General features: G+C 33.2%; 1 protein-coding gene and 1 long non-coding RNA gene across 10 annotated transcripts in view; both read right to left on the reverse strand.

Moving 5' to 3' along the window:
- Positions 1-2,084: 2,084 nt before the first annotated feature.
- On the reverse strand, positions 2,085-5,692 carry LOC141375096 (uncharacterized). The gene is made up of 3 exons (XR_012382353.1): positions 5,447-5,692; positions 5,057-5,106; positions 2,085-2,817 (listed from the first exon to the last, which is right to left on the reverse strand). It is a non-coding gene; the product is annotated as an uncharacterized lncRNA (long non-coding RNA).
- Positions 5,693-6,443: 751 nt separating this feature from the next.
- Positions 6,444-18,388, reverse strand: part of si:ch211-133l11.10 — a 15,105-nt gene continuing 3,160 nt past the window's right edge. For 4 of the 9 annotated variants that reach the window (XM_073906297.1, XM_073906306.1, XM_068221840.1 and 1 more), the window contains 2 exons: positions 16,618-17,108; positions 12,623-14,120 (listed from right to left, as the gene is read on the reverse strand). In XM_073906297.1, the coding sequence (XP_073762398.1) occupies positions 16,632-17,108 (477 nt within the window). In that variant the 3' untranslated portion in view covers positions 12,623-14,120; positions 16,618-16,631. Of the gene's footprint in view, positions 7,003-12,622; positions 14,121-15,319; positions 15,951-16,129; positions 17,109-18,388 lie in introns of those variants that run through there. The other 5 variants (XM_073906308.1, XM_073906309.1, XR_012382324.1 and 2 more) reach the window with 3 other exon arrangements.

An 18,388-nucleotide genomic window follows, 5' to 3' on the forward strand; every position in this document is an offset into this window, starting at 1 on the left:
AATGCGTGCTGTTTTGTACCAGTTTAATATTATAGTAACAACCCCACACTTTGTAACCGATATTTGTATTAACATATGGGACATAACTGGTCATTTCCAGACTCGATATAGGTGGAGTTCCTGTCAAGACTTATGCTGGTTGTCTAGTAAGAGTTCATGGACCATTATAAGGGATGTAAACAATAACGATGGTCTTACCATATTTCCAGGGGGTTGTTTCATAAATGCGGGGATTAACGTCAAAACCCTGACGGTCGAGCAAAGATACATTAATTATGGCAACGAGAACTGAAAGAGCTCTAAAATAACACCCAGCTGTTCACAGCGAGTAAGCAGCGTTTGTTTTTAGAGTTCAAACATATAATAGTTAAAACATAATAATCAAAAACTACAATACAGCTTGCAACAAAGCAAGAGAGAAGGCTGACAGAAAACTGCAGATTTTAAAATACTATTAAAAATATAAAAATAATATTTTTAAAATACATTATTTAGGCCTATTAACATTAAATTAATATTTGAGAGAATGCGCACTTAGCCTACTCCCAATTGTTGCTTGCAAGAAAAAAAGTTAAAGCAATGCAGGCTTCCTGTAACATTCACAATGTGCTTAATGTCACCACACTCAGTTTAAAATGATGGGTACAAAGAGCCATGCATGCACAAGCGGCGGGATTTTTAATTTGCTCCCGAATCCGCTGCAAATTGCTGCTTTCCCTTTGACACTTGTGTGTCCCGCAGCCTATGTGAAAATATTTTAAAGTGAGGCTACTGCTCGGCCCAGATCCATCTCCCGATTATTTCATTCAGGGTTTACAGCTTCAAAGTCATTCTTTAAAAAAATATAGCCTGCTTCTTTAAATTAGTCAGTGCTTATATATATAGCTGAGTAAACACATCACAGATCTCTCTTTTAAATTATTATTTTATTAATATTAATAATTAATATTTTCTACAGGATGCTTTACAATAATATCTATCTGCAAAAAGCAAAAGAAAAATTTGGAAATTATCTAACAAAAAATAAACTGAAGATTACAGTCCAAAAATCAGTACACCCTAATTAGTATGTCAAGAGGAAAATATTAAAGAAAATTTTAATGAACAGAAAAAAAAATCAACAGAAACATAAAAAAACCTATAAAATTGAAATGTTGGAGTTGTATTTTTTATTTTTTTTTGCAATAACTTATTTGAATTTAAATGTAATATGTATTAAAGATGTTTGGTGTATGTATATATATATATATATATATATATATATATATATATATATATATATATATATATATATATATATATATATATATAGTGTTGAAGTCATAATTATTCACCCCCTTTGAATTTCTTTTTCAAATATTTTCTAAATGATGTTTAACAGAGCAAGGAAATTTTTACAGTATGTCTGACAATATTTTTTTTTTTCTGTAGAAAGTCTTATTTGTTTTATTTCGGCTGGAATAAAAAATGTCTTGAAAAATATCTATTCAAATATTATTTACTGTCATCATGGCAAAGGTAAAATAAAACAGTTATTAGAGATGAGTTATTAAAACTATTATGTTTTGAAATGTGTTGAAAAAATCTCTCCGTAAAACAGAAATTGGGGAAAAAATTAAACACGGCGAATAATTCAGGAGGGCTAATAGTTTATATATATATATATATATATATATATATATATATATATATATATATATATATATATATATATATATATATATATATATATATATATTTACATACTATTAAGTGACTATAAAGTTTTAATCATTATTAAGAGATCAAGTGAATTTAAATTGCATTAAATTACAGCAGGTGAATGTTAATATTACCTTGAATAAGCTTAAACTTAAGACTTAGCCTGAGAGTTAACCAGAGTTAGCCAGGCTAGTTTCCCAGCATAAGTTTCCAGGGTAATTTAATTTGAACTATTGTGAATTTGATTTATGAAACTGAATCTGCCATTAACAAACCTGACTTACCAAAATAAGCCTAAACTTGGTTTATGAAACAGGCCCCAGGTTTACATTTTTCATTTTCATAGCATTCGAGAATTCAAAATAGTCGACATATTCATAAATAATATTATGATGATTGCTGTTTTAATGTTAAGTTATGATTAAATTGCCTCATTACATTTATAAAATAGTTTGAAAACAAGCAGGAAATGTTCAAAGGCCAACAACTTCACCACATTGAAATGGTCTATAAAGAGTTTTACATGTGCCATAGCCTGTGTCAGTCATTAATAGCACAGTCCAAATCATCTCACCACCTCTGGGTTCAGTTTGGACCTGCTGATAAACAGTCGACAGCGTATAGAGATCAGAAATATGTCATGTGACGTACATCTTTGTTTTCTATAAGCTGTTAAACAGCATGATCAACAGTGCCGACATGCCATTGCGATCTGTTTAACCAACACTATAAATAGTCACCTGCTAAAAGTCTAATCTCACTGACAGCTGCATGTCTGCGAGACATACTACACCAATATATGTGTGTACTGCAGAAAAGTGTGCTTTAAAAGAATGCTGTTTTACTGGTATAATGTGTCTAAACAAACATTTGTTGGTTTCTTTTAATCAGAAGACGGTTAATCTGTGAGCACTCAGAGGTTTGAAACTTTAGACACACACTCATGTTACACGTGTGCACCTTCTTCAGTTCATCAGCAGACCCGGGGCGAAAGTGCAGGAAGACCGTTAACCAGAAGAGCAGCTGTTTCCAGATCACACCTGTCCACACTGATCTTCCTCACCGGCACGCCACTGGACGAGCAGATTCACAGGGAGCAGATTCTGAAGATTCAATCTGTGTACAAACACCACATCACTATTTTACACAATAAACATTTAGAAATGGCTATGTATAGGAAATGCAGGGCTCATCAATAAGGACTGCCTGATGGCCCTGGGCCAGCGTGAGGGATGTTCGGGACAGTAGAGAGAAATGTTTCTGGCCCGATCAGGCCAGTGCTGCCTTGTCACAATATTTTAATTTGCCTGCAACTATTTTTCAATTGCGTGCATATATAAAGTCTTAGAATCGAGAAACAGTTTGTGCTTTTAAGTCTTTGAATGTTTCGCCTTTTCTATGAAGTCGTAAACGCGTAAACACCATATTGCTTTTTGGTTCCTTTTATCTGACTGGATGTTGTGAGCATGTTATTTTTTTCTGTAACCTGGTAAAAACCAGTACAGTGAACAGATGACAACATCAAATGATGAGGCTAAAAGAAAACATCTGTTTCTAACATTGAGGAAACAGACATTTACATGGGTACAACACCATGAAAAAAATGAAGTGAAGTTTTGCATAGTTTTCCGTCACTTTTAAGTCAGCCACCTTTAGTTTTGCAATAAAATACCTGCACATTTTCCATACTGCTATATTTTACTGCTAAATATTTTAACATTTTTTAAATATTTAAATTCTAGATTCACAGACATTATTTTTGACACATTATTTAAAATATGTGACTAAGAATTTGCTATTTTTTATTAGTTAATTTTTTTGGTGGGGCCATTGAAAATTTTGGCAGGGCAAGTAACAATCTGAACCACTGGTCCAACGGGGCCAGTAGAAATTATCCTTAACGTTGAACCCTGAAATGTCTTAAGCAGATGAAAACCTGCATGTCAAATATACATCTCAATGAACCTAAATCTCATTTTGCTAAAAGTAAACACATTTAATCACAATGCCAAATTTGTAAAGATGAAAAAAAACATCCTAATGTAACTCTTAACTTAATTGAAGCAGCAGTAGTTACCTTAATATAAGTTTTTTAAGTACTACTAAAATTAAACTGAGTAAGTTAAGTTGCATGCCTACATGTTACATTTCAGTGATATAATGTAACTTACCTGCAGGTTATCGTTCGGGTCAAACAAATTAAAGCCTTTATGTTATGTAAAAACATCTTTACATTACTATTCAACGTCATAAACACTTTAACATGCCTATTTAATGAAAAATGCCATAAGAAAATACATGCAAACCTGCATGTCAAACATATCAAAGCAGCTTAACATCTCATTTAGCTAAACATCTCACTAAGCTGAAATAACATTTTAATTTAACTCTTAACTTGCTAAAACAGCAGTATTTAACTTAATATTAGTTTTTTAGTATTAATAAAAACAAAATTAATAAGTTAAGTTGTAGGACTACATTTAGCCTAACGTTACATTTCATTGAATTATCAGAATTTACATGTGGGTTACCATTCGGGTCAAACAAATGATAGCCTTTATGGAGCGTTATTCTGAAGATTAAATCTGTTGTGTACTGTAAAAACATCTTTTATTATAAATTTAATTTTATTATTATGTAAATTTCACATACATAAATCCAAGTTTTCCAAAAGCAAACCTCTCTTCATGGTGTTAGAAAAAGAGATTCAAATGTATATAAAAGTGATTTCCAAGTCTCAAAATAGAAAAGCAATTAAAACAATTAATATATGCTCCTCCTTTAACATTTTTACATTAAAAAAAAAATGTGCGAAACATATTTGTATGTAATTTGATAATTATGTACCCTCTCCTCTGTTTTTTTTTTCTTTTTTTTTCTTTTTTTTCTCTTCTTTGTTTTTTTTACTTATTTCATTCTTGTTAAGAAATGTAAAGTGATTGTATTGTATAACAAAACAACTGTAACTGTACATGCTGGTTCTTGTTAATAAAAAAACAAAGAAAAAAAAACACATCTTTACGTCACTATTCTACATCATAAACAATTTAAAATGGCTATTTATTGGAAAATGTTTTAGTAAATACATGAAAACCGGCATGTCAAATATACTTCTCTAAGAAGCTACACTTCTCATTTTAGCTAAACATCTCATTAAGCTAAAATTAAACAGTTAATCCCAATGTTAAATTTGTAAAGACTAAAAAACCTCCCAATGTAACTCTTAACTTGTTTAAAGCAGCAGTAATTAACTTAATTTAGGTTGTTTAAGTGCTGTTAAAGTAAAAATGAATAAGTTAAGTTGTATGACTACTCTTAGCCTAACGTTACATTTTAGTGATATAATGTAACTTACCTGTAGGTTACCGTTTGGGTCAAACAGATTATAGCCTTTAGAGCGTTTATCTGTTATGTAAAAACATCTTTACATTACTAGTCTGCATCATAAACACTTTAACATGCCAATTTAATGAAAAATGTCTTAAGAAAATACATGAAAACCTGCATGTCAAACATATCAAACAAGCTAAACATCTCATCTAAACATCTCACTAAGCTAAAATTAAACACATTTAATCACAGTGTTAAATTTGTAAAAAATTAAAAAACATCGCAATGTAACCCTTAACTTGTTTAAAGCAGTGGTATTTAACATAATTGAAGTTGTTTTAATGCTATTAAAGTAAAAATTAATAAGTTGCAGGACTGCATTTAAGCTACATTTCATTGATATACCGTAACTTACCTGCAGGTTGCTGTCCAGGTCAAACAAATGATAGCCTATAAAAGTATGGAGCTTTAACTACATTAAAGTGATACTGAACAAACATCAACAGTGAAAGTCTCTTCAAGTATTATATCACACAACACATCGTGTTTTAAGGCTCGTTTCCACCGAAAATCGTAGCTAGAAAAATAAACATATATCGCGTCAACATCAACTGACAAGCCAATTTCAAAAAGGCGCCTTTAAATCTCGCGCTTAAATCTGAACGGATTCTGATTGGCTACATGTTTTTATTCGTTCGGTAAAGTTGTTGAACGCGTTTCCAAAGATACCATTCATCGTCTATTTATCGTCATATAACCACAGTGTGGTAAAACTTTAAAGCTTTCGTTATAGTTGGATAATCTGAATATCGTTCAAACTGTTTTTCAAACGACGATGACTCAAATAAATCGGTGAATCGTTTCGCAAATGAATCGATCCGCTAGAACCAAATCGCGCTTCTTTCTAATGATGGGCTTCATGGAAAAAATATAAATGCATTTTATTTAGCAGTCACAGAAATACATAAATACCTTGAGACGCTCAAAAAAAACATAAATAATAAAATTAAACAAAAAAGTAAATCATTTTAAAATTAATTTATATTTAAAAACTTTATTCTTTTTGTGATGGGTCATAACTAAATATACAAAATTGTAAAATATGATTTTTCAAAATATTTATAAATAACTGTAATACTATAATAATATTAATAACAAATATAAAATTGATAATAACAGTATTTAATATAAAGGACCTTTCACAAATTTATAAAACGAAAGACTTGGGAAATGTGTAGTCTGAGTGACAACTTGGGGGAAAAAGATGATTCAATCTAACAAATATAAGAAATACAAATAATTTTCTAAAGACTTCCTCAAAAAATAAATAAATAAATATATATATATATATATATATATATATATATATATATATATATATATATATATATATTTTTTTTTTTTTTTTTTAACTAATCTATATGAGTACTGTGAACTTACTTTTTATATATATATATATATATATATATATATATATATATAAAGTATATATATATTTAAACAGCAACAATATATACAAAAAATATTTTAACACGACATTTCTATTTTTGAAAAGTTACTCTTTTTGTGTTAAGTCATGACTAAAAATACAAAAATAAAAACATTATTTTTCTAAATATTAATTAATATTTACAAAATACAGAGGGAATCTTCACAATGGAAGACTTAAGAAAATCTAGTCTGAGCGATGAGTCTGGATTTTTGCTGTAACATTAGGATTGAAAGTGCATATTTGGCGTAAACAACATGAAATCATTGATCCATCATGCATTACATCAGCTCTACAGACTGTGTCAGTATATCAAACGAGGAACTGATCTGAAGGAGAAAGATGGAGAAACGCTGAGCTGATGAAAGAGGCAGCAGCTGTCAGGGTTTTTCCACGTGTTGAACATCTGTCCGCCACTGTCTGTCCAGATCTGAACCTCTGCAGTCTGAGCGGAGCCGCGTGCATTAGCGCTACCGCTGCACCTGTCGGGAAACACGTCATCACAGCTGTCGCATGACATCACCAGACTGATATCAAAGCAAGTTTTTCTTTTTACCCTCCTATAAATGGTGACCTATATAGATATGTCACACTTCAAATAAAAATGCTGAATTATTGATGTTATATTAGATGTGGAATCATTATGTTATTGTTTTGAACGCGGAGCCAGAAGAAATAATACACATCAATTTCTAAAGACTTCCTCAAAAAATGTAACACAATTAATTAAATATAAATAAATAAAATTAAAAAATAAATTAGAAAATATAAAACAATTATAAAATATATAATATAAATATAACAATAACATATATTTAAAGATATTTCTACTTAAAAATGGTATTCTTTTTGTGTTGGGTCATAAAAAATATATATATTTATATTTAATTTTTTTATATAACTGTAATAAGATAATATAATAACAGTAACAGTAAAAATAGATCATAATAATCATGTAATAAATAACAGTATTTACAAATACTACCATTAATCTTTAAAAATAAATATAAAACCTCTACATTTTAATGAATTCGACAAATGTTTAAAGCTTTTTTTAAGCAAAACTTTTTGACACTGTTGACACCTTGTTGAACTGTTTGAAATGGTAAAGCAATGTCATGCACTGTAAAACCCAAAGAGTTAAAGTAACTCAAATCATTTTAGTAAACCGATTGCAACAAACCATTTGAGTTCAAAAACTAATGCTAACGAGTACTGTGAACTTACTCCATTTGAGTAAACGATGCAATTCAAGCACAGTAAAACCCGATAAATGAAGAGAACTCAAACCAGCTGAGTAAACCTGAGTAAAGTTAAGGCAACTCAAACTGTTCGAGGAAACCGATTGCAACAAACCATTTGAGTTAAAAAAAACTAATCTATATGAGTACTGTGAACTTACTTCATTTAAGTTGAAGTAATGAGGCATTTAATGACCTTCATCACCTTCAACACCGAGTTCAAAACTCTTTTCAAATGAGTAGAATTAACTTTCCGTCAAATCTAAGATAACTACACTCATTTCACTTGATAAAGTTGACTGTTGGGTTTATTAGTTCATGTGATGAATTCCACCTTTCTTGCATCTTAAAAGTACCAGCAAAACACCCGCTGAATAACAGAAAATAACCACATTTTATGGTTATGATTTGTAAAAAAGATCCTGCAGCATTTTCAACATGCAGATACAGATTTATCAGGCATTATGACTAAAAACGCAGAGCAGCCAAGCGATTCTAGCAGATTCTTCATATTGAAGGTCTGGAGCACATTCAGCTCAACAGTGTCCTCTACAGGTGGAGATCCAGCAATGCTTAAAATTGCTTATTTATAGATATATGAAGCCCTAGTTTAAGAACTACTGACAATAACAATGCATTTAGCCCCTAAGAATAAATGATTATCTAAACTTACGGCATAATAACTTTAGTAATAATAGATATAAGTAATATTAGAATATATCTGCAACCATGGTGAAGTTTAGTGACAGAATTCTAGCGACATTATACAATAATTAATATTTTTACATTACTGTAAGGGTCGGGGTAGGGCTAGACGTTAATATAATGCACCTTAATGGGTAATTTAATAGATAACATGAATAATTCCTTCAACTGCTACTAATTAACAGTTTTGTCACGAGTGTTTTCTGTTTATTTACTGTTTTGAGTATTATGGGATGTTGATATCTGCTCTGTCGACTTCTGATGCTGAAAATTAAACTCTACAGTTTTGCAAAGTGACTTTTATTATGACATTTTTGTAGTTTGAAATAATATAATGTATAATAAGTCTGTAAAATAACAGAAAATGAACTGGCAGCTTATTGCAAGGGTTTTGAAGCTTAATATTCAACACCAACCTAGACAAAACATCACTTTAAACTATTAAAAATATTAATAAAAGTCAATTTGTTAAACTTTTTAAGATTAAAAGTTGTTGGGGAAAAAAGAAAAACACTGATTACAGATATCCTGGTCGTGGTTTTCTAGTGGGTTTTCCTCATTTCTCCAGGCAGGCTTGCTGTACTGATGTTATTCCTGCATGATTTCCGCAGCAGGTGGAAGTTGAGGTCAAGAAATCCTGTGAGGGGAAAACCAGTCGCCATCTGCCCGCCTAATTCCCACAGGTGGCTTCTGTCTCGACCCATTACAGGATCAGCTGGAGCCCATCTGACCACCCGCTCCACCACACTCACTTTAAACTCCTTTAAAGTATCGGCATTGAAACCATAAATGAACTCCCTTTATAATTCTATTTTAAACTTTTAAGGTTTATTATTGATATTATTGATATTAAATAAATGAATTTAATCCATTCAGGAAAAAAGTACCATAAAAAGTGTGGAAAAAGTGAAGCGCTACGAATACTTTCCGGACACATTGTACATGAGAATTATGCAAAGAAATGGATTTCTTCAATCTGTAGTGGCACAAAGGGAGATTTATAGACTTTATAATCTCAAAAATATATAAACTTGTTACGATAACCAGAGATCGTTCTCCGGAGATCGCTGGTTTCCACTATAATCATGAACTTCACTTCCGCATTTCCCAGGACTACATATTCATACATGCACTTCTTCCAAACACGCACGCCTGCTCATTCATCTCGCTTGATTACACTCACCAGCTAAACCTTGTCAAAGACTGATATCACACCATACTTAAGCCATTCATGAACTCATCCAGTTTGCCGAGTCTTGTTTACTGTTAAGTGACATTACAACGCGTTTCTCCCTGTCTTGTTTCTCCGTGTTTGAACCTAGCTTTGTATCCTTGTTATCCTGTTTAGCCACCAGCCTTTCGACGTATTGCCTGTACCTTGATTACGACTCTGGATTTGCCCGCACATACCTGTTCATACCTGATTTTGACCATTGCTTGCCTGACTGTGAATAAACCTGCATTTGGATCCTATCTTCTGTTGTTGGCGTCACTCCCCGTCGTTACATAAACTATTACAATTGTGCTTTTTTTTATTACATCATCGAAATAATTCCAGTGAATTAAGGAGTCTGTGCAAAGATATCACTATTAAATTAGAGGTTTTCTACTCATTTTTGTGTTTAACTTTTAGTCTCTTGTGTATTACAAGTGCAAACACACTCAATAAGTAACTGCTGCAGTTCATCCAATGGCCACCGATGGCGCTAAAATCAAGCGTCCATATTCTGAATACATGTTCCATTTTATTTCTCAAATTTGTTCCCACTTCTCAACCTTGAATATTCCTAAATATAAATGGCTGAAAATTTGTAGTATATTTCCACATACAGCTTTATCTTTACGATACAAGCATCAGCGCCACCTGTGAGTCAGAGATATGAGTGGCCGTAATCGCTGCTATTAAAGCATTTTGTGTGATTTCAGTTGTCAGATTGAGTCCATTCAGATGCACTCGGAGCTGAAGCCTGCATTAAGTGTCATTGTGCAGGTAATTGTTATTGCGTGATGGCGGTAATTGCATCTGCTGTGAGAGTCTCAGGCTGCCGATGGGAAAAACCTAACACAATGATGTAAATGAATCAGATCTGATTAAAGGCTTAAAGGCCATACAGACCTTTGACAGTGACGTCTGAACAGCAGAAGTTCATTTCGGCTGACGCAAATCAACGCCTATAGATGCACAAGATGTTAAAGGGGAGGTTGTTTAATATTTTAAAGCACCCCAACATTGTCTTGAAGTCCCCTATACCAGTGTTTCCCATCCCTGTTCCTGAAGGCACAACAACAGGACAGGTTTTTAACCTCTTCCTAATCAAACACACCTGAATCAACTCATCAGAACATAAGACTCTACAACCTGAAGTAAATGGGTCAGATAAGGGAGACATCCAAAATATGTACTGTTGGTGTGTCTCTAGGAACAGGCTTGGGAAACACTGCCCTATACAACAGGTTTAAATGCATATACGATCCTAAAACATTGTAATTTCCGCAGATTATGCATTTGAAATTATAACCATTGTGCAATGCTTTTGCATAAAAATAAATAAATAAATGTTTGCCCTTGTAATCTTTAATTAAAATCTAAAAGTGCACTTCCTGTTGGTTTTCAGTTTAATTCTAAGATGAGGTCTGTCTGAGGCAGGTAAATATGTTAGCCACGCCCTATCAGCTGTCAGTTTTGACAACTAACAGAAATGGTGAGCAGGAGGAGTCTGTTCGGTTGTAATAACTCTCCCGAAATCCTTTTTCTGATCTTTCTGAATGAATCGCCTACTTTACTACATCCAATCAGCTTGCAGTAGGAAAAAAACAAGCCACGCCCACTGTTTCCTCATTTAATATTCTGTTTCTCTAAGAACTGCGTCACAATACATTAAAAAAATGGTCGCAGCTTTAAGTTCATGCAGACTTTAAGGTCTGTAAGCCCCTCCCCCTCTCCTCTGATTGGGCAGCTTGTTAACTCTGTTTTGATTAATATTTGCATATCTATTTCAAATCAGAAACATGTTCATATTATGCAAATATCATGTTACTTTGATGTAAATCGTTAGCAGGCAAAAGATTCGAAAAGCGTAACGACTCATTAAAACGATCCAGAGTCGACTCTTTCTTTTGACAGACATTATCTTTATTCTTCGACTTTTTCGGTTAACAATTTGCAGACAGTTTACAATGAAGCACCGCTATGCTATAAAATGCAAATAAGATTTTTTTTCTTCCGAAAACCAACATGATTTGCTCTTTTAATGCTTTTATTTTACAGCCTACTAAACACACCAAGCAGGCACACAATGTTATTAGACGTTAATATTAGGTTAGATTTAGGTCGAGATGTCAGGTGACCAAAATTCATTGTTTAGCCAGTGTGTAAGGACGTTATTTTGATGTCCAATAATGATGTCAAATGACGTTGATATTTGGGGTATTTTAGTTGAGTTGGAAAGTGACCAAAATCCAACGTCGAGCCAACATCATAAACCAAAGTCATATTGACGTCAAATACAGACATTTATTCATCAGGTATAGAAACCAAAATTAAAGTCTGATAGATGTCAAAGTCGTAACGTCCACACAACTCCAAGCTGTAACATCATTAGACGTTGATATTTGGTTGTTATTAGGTTGCGTCTGAAATTGGTCAATATCCAACGTCGAGCCAACATCTTAAACCAACGTCATATTGATGTTGTGGTGTAAATTCATTTTATTCATCATTTTAAATACTAATTTGTTCTAGTTATAAAGGTCTGTTCTTTTATTCATCCATAAACGTGCTGTTTAAGTTAGACCAACTGTGGCCACTTTAACATCTGTTTATCACCAGTCAAGATCTAGATAAGTATATGGTGATTTCACAAACTACATGTTCAGATGGGATGTAAGGCTGAAATGTAGATGGTCAAAACTGAAGTTTGAGCGTTGATGTAACTGTGATTCATCCTGTATGCCACTGATGACCTTGTGGTTATTACAAACTAGATAAAAAGAGAACGTGCTCTGTCTCTGCGTCTCACTCTCTGCAGATACGGTTGTTGATGTATGATCGTGTGACCTTCTTTGCAAAGAATAAAACCTTAAAAGACACTTTGGGTAAGAATTTTTCTTTTTGACCACTGAGAGAGCCTCCTTAAAGAAAACTGCCACTGCAACGTCAAATACTGACATTTATTCGTCAGGTATGGCAACCAAAATTCAACGTCTCATACATGTCATAATGGTAACATCCACACAACATCAAGCTGTAACATCATTAGACGTTGATATTTGGTTGTTTTTAGTTTGCGTTAGAAAGTGGCCAATATCCAACGTCGAGCCAACATCTTAAACCAGCGTCATATTGACGTCAAATACTGACATTTACTCATCAAGGTATGGCAACCAAAATTCAACATCTGATAGACGTCATAATGGTAACATCCACACAACTTAAAGCTGTAACATCATTAGACGTTGATATTTGGTTGTTTTTAGTTTGCGTTAGAAAGCGTTAGAAAGTGGCCAATATCCAATGTCGAGCCAACATCTTAAACCAACGTTATATTGACGTCAAATACTGACATTTACAGTATTCGTCAAGGTATGGCAACCAAAATCCAAAGTCTGATAGCCGGCATAATGATTACGCCCGCACAATGTCAAGCTGTAACATCATAAGACATTGATATTTGGTTGTTTTGAAGTTGAGTTGGAAAGTAACCAACATCCAACGTCGAGCCAAAATCTTAAACTAATTTCGTATTGACATCAAATACTGACATTTACTCATCAAGGTATGGCAACCAAAATCCAACATCTGATAGACGTCATAATGGTAACATCCCCACAACTTAAAGCTTTAACATTATTAGACGTTGATATTTGGTTGATATTAGTTTGCGTTGAAAATTGGCCAATATCCAACATCGAGCCAACATCTTAAACCAACGTCATATTGATGTAAAATATTGACATTTACAGTATTCATCAAGGTATGGCAACCAAAATCCAACGTCTGATAGCCGTCACAATGGCAACGTACACACAATGTCAAGCTGTAACATCATTAAACGTTGATATTTGGTTGTTTTTAACTTGTGTTGGAAAGTAAGCAACATCCATTGTCTGTCCGACATTGGACACTGACCTCGGTCTGCCGTTGGGTTCTAATGTCAACACAATTTTCATTTTCACCCAAAACGCAATGTGCCCTGAAGTTGGGGTACAATGTCAATCTGACGCCATGTTGACGTCCTGTGCCTGGTGGGACAGTTCTCATTTTACACTTATTTTGCAAAAAAAATAAATAAACAAATACTGTGTTCCACACAATTTTGTCCAAACACAAACCGATTAAGCTGACTTAATTATTTTTACAAATTTAAGTGGATGGAACATAAAATCATTAAGTCGTCCCCCCCAAAAAACTCTAGAATTGCATTGATAGTTCATTTTAAATAAGTCATTTGAACAAGCAGCAACAAGCACAATTTTCACAGTACAAAATGATGTAAACGGCAGAAATGACGTTGCTAATGAACATCAGATTATAGGGGAGCACAACAGGTGTAACGCAGAGCTCAAATCCCTCTCCTTTAGTCCTGATCTTCAGTCTGTTCACAGGATCAGCTAATCCAGCGCTAGCAATGCTGAGCCAAATCACACCGAGATTTCTGGGTCAACACACAACAGGTGACGCTAAATGAGCTTTTACTCAGGTCTGTCTTTCCAGATATATAACCATACAATGAGAAAGATTGATGAACGCTGTGGTAAATGTTTCAATCAGATATTAACAGTGGTTTGTGTCAAATCTGTAACCAAGTTATCAAAATTGGCCACCGGTTTCAAAAATATAGACTTTCTTACAATCTACTGCACAATGTTTTAAAGAAAATGATTGCTGCTGGTGTTTTTTTATACAGTTGAAGCCTGAATTATTAGCCCCCCGGATATTTTTGCCCCCAATTTCTGTTTAACAGTTTTTTTCAACACATTTCTAAGCATAATAGATTAAATAACTAATTTCTAATATTTGATTTCTTTTATCTTTGCATGATGACTTTTACTAGATATTTTTCAAGATACTAGTTTTCAGCTTAAAGTGCCTTTCAAAGGCTTAATTAATTAGGCAAGTCATTGTATAGCAGTGGTTTGATCTGAAGACAATCCAAAACAATTATTGTTTATGGGGGCTAATAATTTTGACCTTAAAAATGGTTAAAACAATTTTAAAAGCTGCTTTTATTCTAGCCAAACTAAAACAAATAAGACTTTCTCCAGAAGAAAAAATATTATAGAAACTACTGTGAAAATTTCCTTAATCTGTTAAACATCATTAGGGAAATATTTGAAAAAGAAAAGAAATCCACCGGAAAGAGAATAATTTTGGCTTCAACTGTATACATACATATATACATACATACATATATATATATATATATATATATATATATATATATATATATATATATATATATATATATATATATATATATATATATATATATATATATATGAATGCTTGATATAAAATATAGCACCATCCTTTAAATCATCCACATTGTACTATATTGTCTCTCTTTAATATCAGAAGTGGCCCAACTTTAATTTACTTCGAAGAGTTAATTAAGACACAGTTATTTAAGCTTGCCTTTTTGATGTTTTTTTTCTACTGTTTTTCTATTTTGTACTATTTCTTAATATATATGATGTGTTTAATATCTTCTTTTGTAGTGCTTTGGGTTTAAATTTTTTTTTAATGCATTACAAATAAAATGCGTAATTAATATTATTTTACCACCATCCCTTCCTACATTGCTTCTCACCAAATATATCCTGTTTTTTGTATCATTAAAAATAGATTTAAAGTGATAGTTCACCACATAATTATCATTTATTCACCATTTGCTCACCTCACAAATTAAGTGCTTCTATCTCTTTTTTTAAACTCAAAAGAAGATATTTTGAAGAATGTTTTGAAGAACCTATGAGATTAACATTCGCAGTTAAAAAAAAAATACTATTTAAGTAAATGGCAAACTGTAAAAATAGACGAAAAATTTACAATTTTTGGAATTTTGTGATTTGTTTTTTAGTATTATTATTTATTTATTTAAGCTTTTTAATTGCATTGTGGGACCTTAATCTTTTCTCTAACAACGTTTGACGTTAAAAAGTCCAAAAAAGTGACTTTTATTTATATTTTTATAGTTTAAACAGTGATAAACTGTCTCGCTTGTTGTTGTAAATAACAAACATGAAACCTGGTAATAAACTACCAGTACATTTCCTGTCATTTTACACACTTATTTCTCCATATACTGGTGTTGCCAGGATACTGGAATTTGCTACCAGTCGGTTCTGAAATTTTTAAAACATCACGCTAACATTTGAGCGCACGTTCTGAAATAGCGCTGATTTGCCATTGGGTTCACATGCTCAACAGAAATGACTGTGATTGGCTGTGAAGGTCATCAGATCACCGAACTCACCAATGTTTACTGAGTGTAACCACAGATACAGGCACACTGGATCGATTTAAAGCCGCGTTGCATCAGTGGATAGCCTGTATGTCAGCTTACAGACAAACCAGCTGATCGACGTAGCTTTAAAACACTCCAGTGTCCCTGTATCTGTGGTTACACTCAGTAAACATCGGTGAGTTCGGTGAACTGATGACCTTCACAACCAATCACAGTCATTTCTGTTGAGCACATGAACACAATGGCAAATTTAAGAACGTGCTCAACAGAGCTCAAATGTTAAGGGAAGATGGACGTATTCCAGTATCTTGACAACACTACTACTGTAGTATACAATGCATTGTTTCAAACTGCTTAGAGTTTAGCAATAGTCACTTTATTAAACTGTAGAGTTTAATTTTTAACACCACAAGTTGACAGAGCAGAGATAAACACCCCATAATGCAACTCATAAACCTGTAAATCACAAAATAGGCAACCTGTTAATTATTTTTGTTTACAGTGTAGAACATTCTTCAAACTATCTTCTTTTGTGCTGAACAGAAGATACAAACTCATTTACAAGTGGAAAGTAAAATAAATAATGCATGATTATTTTTACATTTTTGGGTGTAAACTGTACCTTTAAGAACATTTGTTTACATTGTGAGCTTCTGATGTATCAAAAAAGGCAACTCAAACCCACCAGCGGATCCTCTGTCACTGAAAATCAAAGCTCTGGACGCAGCTCAGTTTCTTCCACCAGCTTTCAGAAAGCTGTCTGATTTTATCTGGGGTTTTTTCTCTCAGCGTCTGGATCCTCGGCCACATCGACTCCTCTGCATGCTTCATGCTAGCTAAGATGGCGGCGTCGAACACTTCCTTCAGGTTCTTCTGTGTCAGAGCTGAACATTCAGCGAATGTCACGGCACCGATGCTACGGGCACACAATCGGGCGTCTTCCTGGCTCACTGGTTTCTCCTGGCCCTCTGCGAGTCGGATAAGCACCTGAACGTCTTCAAGTAAATCACACTGAGTGCCCACGAGGATGATGGGAACACCAGGACAGATTCGATTAATTTCAGGAGCCCATCGGTCAGTCACACTTCTGAAGGAGGATGGGAGGACCACGCTGTAGCAGAGCAGGAACACATCAGCATCACGGTAACAGAGTGGGCGGAGTCGGTCAAAGTCATCCTGGAAACAGAAATTTAACATGTTGTAAACCAATCTTGATGCTTTAGTGTGAAGTGAACAGACAATTTATCGTATTATAAGGGATAGTTCACACAAACTTAAACATTTACTCTATTTATTCATGCACAAGTGGTTCAAAACTGTTATGAGTTTCCTTCTACTGTTGAACACAAAAGCAGATTTTTGAAAAATGTTGGAAACCGGTAACCATTGACTTAAAATAATAAATATGTAAATCAATCTTCATGTTTTAGTGTACATTAAAAGGACAATTTCTTGTATTAAAAGGGACAGTTCACCCAAAATTGACTATTTATTCATGCACAAGTGGTTCAAACTGTTATGAGTTTCCTTCTACTGTTGAACACAAAAGCAGATATTTTGAAAAATGTTAGAAACCGGTAACCATTGACTTAAAATAATAATATTATATTATGTAAACAAATCTTGATGTTTTTAGTGTACAGTGAACGGACACTTTGCTTTATTAAAAGGGACAGTTAACCCAAAATCGACTCTATTCATACATCCACAAGTTGTTCCAAATTGTTATGAGTCTTTTTCTACTGTTGAACACAAAAGAAGATATTTCGAAAAATGTTGGAAATCGCTAACCATTAATTTAAAATAGTAATATAATATGTACTGCACTTTTGATGTTTTGGTGTACATTAAATGAACAATTTGCTGTATTAAAACAGACAGTTCACCCAAAATTGACTATTTTTTCATCCACAAGTGGTTCAAAACTGTTAAGAGTTTCCTTCTACTGTTGAACACAAAAGCAGATATTTTAAAAAATGTTGGAAATCCGTAACCATTAACTTAAAATAATAATACTTACACCAGTTTTGATGTTTTAGTGTAGATTAAATGGACAATTTGTTGTATTAATAGGGATAGTTCACCCAAAATTGAAAATTGACTATTTATTTATTCACAAGTGGTTGCAAACTGTTATGAGTCTCTTTCTACTGTTAAACACAAAAAGGTATTTTGAAAAATGTTGAAACCATTGACTTAAAAAATATATTATAATAATAGTAATATTCATTCCTCCATACTTTCGGCTTAGTCCCTTTATTAATCTGGGGTCGCCACAGCGGAATGAACTGCCAACTTATCCAGCGCGTTTTTACGCAGCAAACAAGTGCTGGATAAGTTGGCGGTTCATTCGATTGTGGCGACCCCAGATTATTAAAGGGACAAAGCCGAAAAGAAAATGAATGAATGAATATAATACGTAAACCAATTTTGATGCTGTAGTAGTGTACATTAAA

Source organism: Danio rerio, chromosome 1 (assembly GCF_049306965.1).
Source record: "Danio rerio strain Tuebingen ecotype United States chromosome 1, GRCz12tu, whole genome shotgun sequence".
Classification (NCBI taxonomy): domain Eukaryota; kingdom Metazoa; phylum Chordata; class Actinopteri; order Cypriniformes; family Danionidae; genus Danio; species Danio rerio.